Source organism: Synchiropus splendidus, chromosome 1 (genome assembly GCF_027744825.2).
Source record: "Synchiropus splendidus isolate RoL2022-P1 chromosome 1, RoL_Sspl_1.0, whole genome shotgun sequence".
NCBI classification, from domain to species: Eukaryota; Metazoa; Chordata; class Actinopteri; order Syngnathiformes; family Callionymidae; genus Synchiropus; species Synchiropus splendidus.
In genome coordinates, this window is record NC_071334.1 from 66,467,982 (window position 1) to 66,477,617 (window position 9,636).

Here is a 9,636-nt window from a genome sequence, read left to right on the forward strand (position 1 = left end):
CGTCGTGCAGAAAACAGCTGAGCATTAGTGTCGAACTCGCTCAAAGAATCAATTCCGAATTTCTTCGGAGGCGATTCTGTCTTTAATGTGTGAACACTTTCTCTGTGATAACACCAGAGGATGATGTATTTCGGACATTACTATTGGAGCTCAGTGGAGTTTTTCCATTAATCTGGAACATCATTAAATACATGTTGAGCGCTTTGTCATTATCAGCTCTGTGCGTTGCACTAATGGTTAATCACATAGTAATCTACTCCAAGAGCCTCAATGAGGCGGAATGTAATGAAGCCGAAGGAGAAGGTAGCTCTCATGCTGAACGCCGAACTTTACTTGACTCTTCTTCATTTAAAATGACTAACAATACGTTTTTGCTTTTCATGGTGTGATCCATAATGAAGCGTTTTTTGTTTATTGATGCTAAATAAGAGGAGTGGAGTCGTCCGTCCTAGTGGAGTCATTATTTTCTCTCTGTTTTCAAATCAAAGTGCAAAGATTGTGATGAACAATCACAAGGAGACATTTGCTGCACTCGACTTGAACTGTCACACTGAACGGAACATAGCCGAGAAATGAGCGGATGACAGGAAAAAATACTAGGTTTTGGATCATGAGCAGTAAATAAATGTCACTCATCTGCCGCCACATCACTCATCTCCCTTTAGTGGTCCTATCATTGTGATGTTTCTTTTGGCTTATTTTCCTCTTTTTTACAACTAAAAACACCATAATCGTGTGTTGTGTTGTGTTGTGTTGTGTGACCATGTGACCATTGTGACGTTTGATCATGTGAGATTTCTGACTTGGAGAATGACCTCCTTGATCTGTGGTGGGACGGAATCGAGATTAACGGGTCCATCCATCACAAACATAAGAAAATACTTACTCCATGTCGGTAATGTCGGTCAGTGTGAAATGATATTTAACATATTTTTTATATATACCAGCCATACCAGGGTATAACTTGCCGGAAACTACGCAAACTTACTATGGAAAATACAGTGCATTACGTCTTTCACAGCCACTTGGGGGTTGTAGAATCCTGGAGGAGCAACCTTTTGTATCTGATTTTCTAATGTTTAAAAGCGCCAGTATTTTTAGCAGTGACGATATGGAGTTTGTGTGTTAGGTAGGTACTATAGCTGTGTTTCCAAACAAGCTCCCCAACGCATCTGTGGTTGTTTTAATAATCATACCCCGACTACTGGCGCCTAAAACATACAGTGGCCTTTAACAATGACGCGGTTGTGGATCTGGAACTGGTTCTTGGTGTATTCTACCCAACTAGCTCCAGTTCATTCCAGTGTAAACAGAACTAAAGTTCTAGGATGCTATAAAGTGTAAACAACTCACCAGCAAAACCATGGGACACTCTAATATTCTGAAATATTTGTTTTCATTGAGCAAACAAACTTTTGACGGGTTTAGGGATGTTCCGATCTGGATTTTTGATGCCGCTCACCATGACTATGCATTTGTAATAAAAATGATGAGACTTTGTGTGTACATGATGTGAAAAAAATAAACCATTAAATCATTTTAAATCAGACATGTTTTTATATACCTCTTCAAGGAGGAAAAAAAAAAGAAAAACCTTGCAGAATGCAGCAAATATTCTTTCAAAAGGACACCTGAAAAACAAATAATTTGATGTGAGACGTCGCAGTTTGGTGAATCTCAAGAGACCTTTCTGTGTCTGTGAAATATTTACATACTGGCCGCTTGTCTCCAAGACAGAGAGCACTGCATTTATGAAAGTTTCCGCAACATCTTCAGGCAGTCAACACTGCACTCAAACGGTGACGGATTTGGTCTTTTCCATGTCTGCGTGAACGACACCTGAGAAAGGCTGGTCATCTGGCTTGGTCAAATTCGTAATTCTTTTTTGGGCAATTTGCTGGTGTTGCGCTAACAGCCTGCTGCACTTTCATGAACCCAGAAAACTCTCCATGCTCTGTCAAGCGCTGGTGTTTTCAATGGCGTATTTAATGTGAAGACGCTTCCCTGCACAGCATTTTCCCCGTGCATGTGCTGCAGGATGCAAAGTTTACATGACAGATTGAGGAGCAGACGCATCACAAACAGCGGGGCTTCATCAGTAGCACACGTGGCCAGTTGGACAGGGACAGATAGTGATCGGCTCATATCGGCCGATCATGATCGGTGGTTGATCGATTGGAGTTTTGATGAGGAGGAGACATGGAAGACAACTAAATGCATCTCGTAAGTGTGGACTGGCCGTAACGTGATAACATGGTTCATACAGTCAAAGGGTTCCAGATGTCAACCAACTTTTCAGGCTCCAAACCAGTTCTTTCCAAAGACTGTGCCAGTGTAAAAGACCTCATAAAGAGTTGACACATGTTCATTCTCTTGGACTGAAGTTGGTGCAGCCAAGTAGTGCAAAAGGGATCAATTTCTCACTCATCTTCAGCTTGCAGGATGAATGTGCGACTGGTGAAATCACTCACGTTGCTCAGACAATGGAGGACCGTGTGAGAAAGTTCCCTGATGAGATATACTAGAGACCTTCTTTCATCGGGTGTGACTTCATCTTCTCTCTTGCTCTTGCCCTCAAAACCTGTTTGGGTCAATCACCTCAGCGTGTGCCTTCATCCGCACTCACATGAGTACAAGCAAGTGTCAACAACATGATTGACATCACAAGCATTTTGTCCTCTGATGATTGAAGCAGGAAGGAAACATTGACACGAAAAAAGAAATAAAAACCACCAACAGTTTTCCTTTTCACGTCTTGTGACTCTTTAAATCATTCATTTTTGGCTGGATTGTTATGATATGATTCTAGATCTTATAGCTACCATTCGTCCACACAACACTCTGCATATATGCTTCATATATGAACAATGAATTGTCCGATGCATTTCAGATTATCATCAATATGCTTTTTTGGGTTTGATAAATGCATCTTATTTTTCTGGTTTATTGCATCTCAAAAACTGCTTCAACATTAAAGTACTGTCCATCGCACAAAAATAAATAAATGATTTTTTCTCCGAAAAATCCTGTCAGTTGGTCTCAACAGACTGTGGACGAGTCCTTTGATTCAGTGTTTGGTGTCAAAAAAATTGGCCTGCACCTTCCAAAGAGGGTCGGCTATGTCTAAATTTTAAGAATATTCTGCTACACCGTTATTGTCATAAAAGTTAATGTTTTGGGACTTGTGCTGAACTGATCCCCTCTCTCCCACAGGCACAGGCTCATCGTTTCCACATGGTGAGTTTCTTCTCTGTCGACTGTGTCACTCCGTTAGACAACTGAGTGCTTAAGAACTCATTCCTGATCACTGTGTCTCTCACCAAGGCTTATTCATCTTTCAACGCCACTCGCGCCCCTCGGCCTATGATGCCCATGGGGAATTCCCTCTTCTGGCACGACTACGACGACAACTGCATGTACGAGTGCCTGGATGGGAAGGACTGCAAAAGTTTCTTCTGCTGCTACGAAGAGTGCAAAGAAGGCGGGTGGAAAAAAGGTCGGATCCACGTCAACATTCGTGAGTTGGATTCCTACTCCCGGGTTTTCTTTCCGACTTCGTTTTTGCTCTTCAACATCGTCTACTGGGTCAGCTACCTCTACCTCTAGATCTATCAAGCACAAGCCAGTCCGGCCATAAGTGGAACAAACTGTTGCTGCCTTTGGAGGGTTTGGACATGCTGTCATACATGGTTTCAAGGTCAGGTCACGACAGCAAACGCTCGGTTCAGGACAACAAGCCTCTATTGTTAAAGAAGTTTCAGCTCTCTGAGACCGGAGAGATTGTTGGCGACACGGATGCTGAATCTTGGTCAAGATTGCGAAGCACCCATAGTGCCTTCTTCAGAAAGGGTGCGATGTGGAGAGACAGCGTTTACATAGATCCCTGCTTTTACTTTATTCATCGTCTTTTATTCCCCACATTGCATGTTTTGCGAAAGATGCACACAAACTTTCTGTGTCAGGCATTGTCAGCACATTGACTTCTGTTGTAAGTCAGGCTGCACAATATCGTGGCTGTATTGGCGGACGCAGGTAAAAGAAAGAGCTTGAAATTGTGATTTAAGATTTCTTTCTCCGTAAGCCCATTCAAAATATGGAGACACTATTCATCAATACCCAAGATTCATGAAGGAAAACCTTTAACCGCTCACAAGTGTTGTAGTGGAGACCACTGAACTGGGAGCTAGACCGAGAACAAACTGAATACTGAATACAGAAGCTTAAGTCTATTTGTAGTATAGATTCATTTATTTCTTGCTGCCAAAGAAAGTGTGAAATCAAAAACTGAAATGTTTTCTTTGGAATCAACTAAGTTATTTGTTCTATATTCAGTTTGATCTCGCTCTTGATTTCAGCCCCCTTCGTTGGTATTAAGTGTCCACGATTGGCTTGAACTTACTTCGTGAGCAGCAGTTGGAAGCCATTCAAGTGTGCCAACTTTCTTAAATTTTGAGCAAAGCAGCCATTTTGACTGGATGAAACACCATAAAAACCAACCTTTATTTTCTTTCTTTTTTATGGATGCCATACGAGGCATGTGAGATTAATGAAGAATATGGTATTATAGGGCCCCTTTAAATCAATATAGAAATTCAGAGCAAATTTGAAACCTCCTTGGTGGACTAATTATCGTACAGGAAACCTTCTTCTATTTTGCATTTCTGCTGCCAACGTGTAATTCGCCACTCAAACTAATAGCAACCGCTATAAGCTTAATGTCACTGATATATGAAATGTGCTATTGCCCTTTTTTTCAATTGCCACCAATTTAGTTGTTGGACTTTGCCACAGTTACAGGGCTCAAATAGACTGGAAAAGTGTTTCATGCTAACAAAATCTGGTATAATTCTTCACACATCATGTTGAAAAATGCCCATGATATTGTGCAGTCTTATTGTTTGTATCATCTTTCTCCACCAGTTTATTTGTAGTGTTTTTACTGAAGTGTTACATATGATTCAGTCTCGGCGATGGGTCGAATTTAGCGGATTAAATGTTCATAAAGCTTTACAACACTGTGTGAAGGTTTACAGCGGCTGCCAAGATGACAAATTATTTAAATAAATCCAGTTGATGAATTAGCAAGTTCAAATGGAGAGAGAGTCGTTCATCTTCGCAGCCGCCGTGTGAACTCTTTCCCTCGGGTGTGCTCTTTCCACGGGTGTTTTGCGGCAGTTTTGATCAACATTGTTTTGGCGCTTTTCACCACACGTGTTGGCTTTCAATGAGCCACTCAACACTGTTTGGCTTTGAGCCGGAAGAACTTTCAAATCCTGCTGTTTCGTTTCGCCTCACATCCAGTTTCTGGTCAACGACAAACAAAGGTGAATTGCATCGTCTTGTTCTTATGGCTGGCGATCGATGGCAACAATGGAGTCGCACAATCCCCCCACCCCATGTGCCCCCAAACTCACACATGTAAAATTGATGCCATGTACATGGACACAAGACCACAGGTTGAGGTAGGTCGACGCTGTTGGCAACATTTTGTTTACTGTTCTATGGTGTTCTCGTTGCAGTTGTTGGGCTTTGTAGAACAATCAACACCCCACACTCCCTCCCCCCCACCCAGTATTTGTATGTTCAGAGAAGCTTTTTATGTAAGATGTATATAATTAATGTTTCTATTTTCATACTGTTATATATGGAATGTATGTTAGGCCAGTAGTGAGGCCGCAGTCGATCTGCTTCACAGTTGAGTCAGTCCAAACGGAGTTCATATTTGGGCCTCCTCCATCCTCATCAAAAGCTAAATCATTGGTGGCGTTTGTTGCCATGATGCTCGAGTCAGTGTACACTCAGCAAAAATATCAACGCTATGAACTGATTGAAACTGAAGGTAAATATTCATGATGGATTTAGTGAAGTGCGCTTGTTCCTCTCAGGCGGGAAAAATGAAGAATGAACACTGACTGCAAGTGATGCGTGGCCAAGGATTCATATATATATATATATATATATATATATATATATGTATATATATATATATATATATATATATATATGTGTGTGTGTGTGTGTGTGTGTGTGTGTGTATCCATCAACCACAGTGCAATAAGTAAACACATCAAAGTACATTTTTTAATTGTCACAAAATAAAGTTCTGAAATAATAACAAGACATCCCTTCTGGTAGCCTTCAGAGGACAGTACCAGATTTGTGCCTGTGTGACTGCCGTCTCACAGGGCACCTCATCTTAACGTAGTGATCACTCTCAGTGATCGGTCATAATTTCAGATCTTTCCATTGAAGTCTGTAGTGAGTGCGACAGAGGAGGCAGAGGAAGACGTAAGGAAAAGCAGAAATTTGAACTCTCTGTTTTGCGTAATGGAGTATGGCATCAAGTCGGCACATGCGGCTGCCAACATACGTGAACTCACTTGTGGAAGTAGTGGCTCTGTACCCGAAGGTTTTCATTCAAGTCCTGCGTTCCAACAAGGGTGTGTGGGCAGTGGCTCTTGTAGAGATTTCTCCCAGGTGACTGGATTCAGTGGATGTGATGTGGCCCAACAAAAGTTTTCCTTGGCACCACAACGCCTGTACGGGGGAGTGGCTTTATCCTCCAGTCCCGTGAGAAATAGGAGGTAATATGGTCTGATTCCACAAATATTATCAATTGTTTTGTGTGTGTGTGAAACTGTTCAACATCACACCCCATATTATTCTCCAGTTCTAGGCAGAGTCACATGGTAACCGTTTTTCACTTAGAGAGACATGGAGCTGGCAGCATCAGGAAAAAAGTTGAGTTATTGATCAAAATCCAAAGTTTCAGTCAGCCTCCAGACTAGAGCTTTTTCACTTTTCCCGGGTGGCATTCATTGACTTGCCGTCCCGCACCTTGATTCAAGTGAATCGAGTGAATTGTGTTTTTGCTGAGTGTGCCTCACTGGTGGGTCTGCACTGACTGAACTGAGAAGCGTTGGACTCACACGGCGGTAAACTTTCCTCACCTCCGATACTTCTACACTTTATAAGTGTCTTAGTCCATTGAGATACTTTAATAACGACAAACAAATCACTATTTTCTACGTCCTCATGGAAGTCATCCGCGTGATTCAACTGATTGGGATGAGTATTTCTAGAGCCCTTTTTGGAATCAGAGTACTGACCCAGGATCAGTGTTGGCTGTTAGTACAAAGCAACTGTAGCTGCTTCTTGTTGTTTTCCCTTCACCAAAGTTTCAACATTCCTCGCCTGGTTTCTCCTTCAAACTTGAGCTTTGATCTGTGAAGAGCTGTTCTGATCCTGGATCAGCTCTCTTTCGGAGAAACATTTTATGGTAACAGGATGTAGTGTGAAAGTAGCTCTCCTTTTTCTAGTCTGTGATGCATTGCTTATATTAATAAATAATGTTTTAATCAAGTGGCTTAGGAAAGTCTTTATTCTAATGTTTACTCATTTTTAACGTTGTCCGTTCCTCAACTAGGGTTTGATCAGCAGTGAGTGATGGCTCCTGGCTGGAGAGGCCTGTGCGAATGACAACTATTTAATGCCTAAAATAAAGTCACTGTTCATTGCAAAGTGGCAGAACATCTTTTTTCTCTTTTTTTTCTGCCGGGAATGGACTTTCAAAGATGCACTTCCGCGATATCAGGATATGCCTGGGAGGACGGGACATGTGCTTCAACTGAAAGCCTGACACGAAAGGCTGAATTTGGTCAACTTGGTCCAAAAGTCCACTTGACAACTCATTCAAGAGTAAGACTGTGCTTTACCTCAGTCTTCCACTGTTGCAGCTGCTCATGTCAGGTCCTATCAAGGTCAGCCAGGGTGGTCTGCAGTTCTGACTCCACCACCAAACCACCCCACAGCATTGCACCGACCACATCACGCTACTGAACTGACCACCTTAGCAGTGAGCGCTGTAGACATCTTAGACATTTCTGGACATCCCTTTATATTCTCTTGACATCAGATCTGTCTGTTTATCATTTTGAACAGAGGTTCAAAATGATAAACTACTTTCTTTATTCAGCCATTTTAAGTATTGCCCTCCAAGGGACCGGCTCCCAGCCTGTGTAGCTGGGGAAGACTGGGGAAGGTACCTGACATTGTCAAATGTAAGTTTTAAATAGTGCTCTATCTCTGCTATGATAGGGACTGTGTGCTCCAAGTCGTCACGAGCCAGTGACTGACTCTGGTTCTGGCATTTGCTGCCTGGAAAGTGGAGGTCAGCCAAAAGCTCAATACTTTTGGCTGGCATTTTCTTTGTCAAACCCAATTCGTTTTGATCCTGAATAACTTTTGCTGTCGTGTACACAACCTCTTCCACGCGCAGTCTTCCTGCCAACCTCGTGGAAGCTCAACTGCACTGACATTGAAGTTGGAGCAACACCGCAGGGCTGGACTTTTTGAATGGACCTGTCAAGGCTGCGACGGATCAGTCAGAACCAAATGTGCCCCCACTAAAAATGATGACGAGTGCTACCATCCCCCTGTTTGAAAAACAAACTTCCGGATCAATTCATGTTCTAATTGTTTCATGAGTCAACAACGATTGAAATGTCAGGATGATGACAAATGAAGGTCTCCGCACAATCAAATGAGTTACAACTGTCCTCCGGGGCTCGGCTTGACTAATTTCAACTAATACACAGCGACAGATGCAGTAGCACGACATTGCTTCACCCTGAATTTGCTGACCTAGTTTAAAGCAGGCAGCGTGAAGCGGGTAAAAGTGAGCGCAGTCGGAGGGTGGAAGACTTTCCTGCCACCTACACAAGGCACAAGCTCGGCGGCATGCGAACGCTGGAAATGGATAGGGATTCACTTATGCAGTGTAAGATTGAACTGTCAGTGTGTGTGAGGGCTCAACTATGCACGTGTGTGTGTGTGTGTGTGTGTGTGCATAGATTTAACTCATGAGCCCACTCGTCCTTGCAAAGTGACAGCTCGCTTTGCGATGGGGAATGGACACCCCTTGTGACAAAACACTCCTCAGGGAATCAATGCACTTCTGTGTGTGAATGCATATGTGCAATACGTGTTCAATCATGAGTGACTACATGCTTCAGGAGTATATTTGCACACGTGTGATCATGTAAGCTGCGTCTGTATCTGTGTCAGTGTGGGAGCTGCTGTAACATTTTCTTGGCTCGACAATGACTTCAAGTACACGCTCTTCAATCTGAACGCCGTTTTGTTCCAATGAGTAAGGAATTATATGGCTTTTAAGGGCGTGTGTATGTTTTTATTGGAGCCTGGTGGGAAACAATCGACAAAATACACAAGAGATCAAGAGTTTTGTTAAAAAAAAATGTAATGCCATACATTTTGACAGGTAGGTAAGTCAAGAAAAGCGGATGTGTTTTTTGAGTTTCAATTTCAGATCAAACATACATCAGTGAAGGCTTCTAGTTTATCACTTTTATGAGTTATGAGGATTTCAAGATGATGTCATCATCTCTTAAAAATAAAATAGAATAAAATAAACTCAAAATCATGTAACTTCCCTTGGGACTGATCTTGGGGTTCAACGTTCAACAAGTCAGCACTTAAGCACCTCCACTTGGAACCATCTTGCCAGTGTGTTCCTGGAGACTATTTCATTTACTGGTACCAGATGGTGTGACTAGATCACCCTGCTGAACTTGAATGCTGGAACATTGCAAGGATGTGTCCTCAGCGCGGCCATCC

The 9,636-nt window shown here is 42.4% G+C and overlaps 1 protein-coding gene across 2 annotated transcripts in view; it reads left to right on the forward strand.

Annotated features, from left to right (window-relative positions):
* Positions 1–7,318, forward strand: part of LOC128748178 (gamma-aminobutyric acid receptor subunit gamma-3-like) — a 103,160-nt gene extending 95,842 nt beyond the window's left edge. The window contains exons 10-12 of one of the 2 annotated variants that reach the window (XM_053846662.1): positions 3,214–3,237; positions 3,325–3,517; positions 5,302–7,318. In XM_053846662.1, the coding sequence (XP_053702637.1) occupies positions 3,214–3,237; positions 3,325–3,517; positions 5,302–5,615 (531 nt within the window). In that variant the 3' untranslated portion in view covers positions 5,616–7,318. Of the gene's footprint in view, positions 1–3,213; positions 3,238–3,324 lie in introns of both variants that reach the window. The other variant, XM_053846672.1, reaches the window with a different exon arrangement.
* The last annotated feature ends 2,318 nt before the right edge of the window (positions 7,319–9,636 follow it).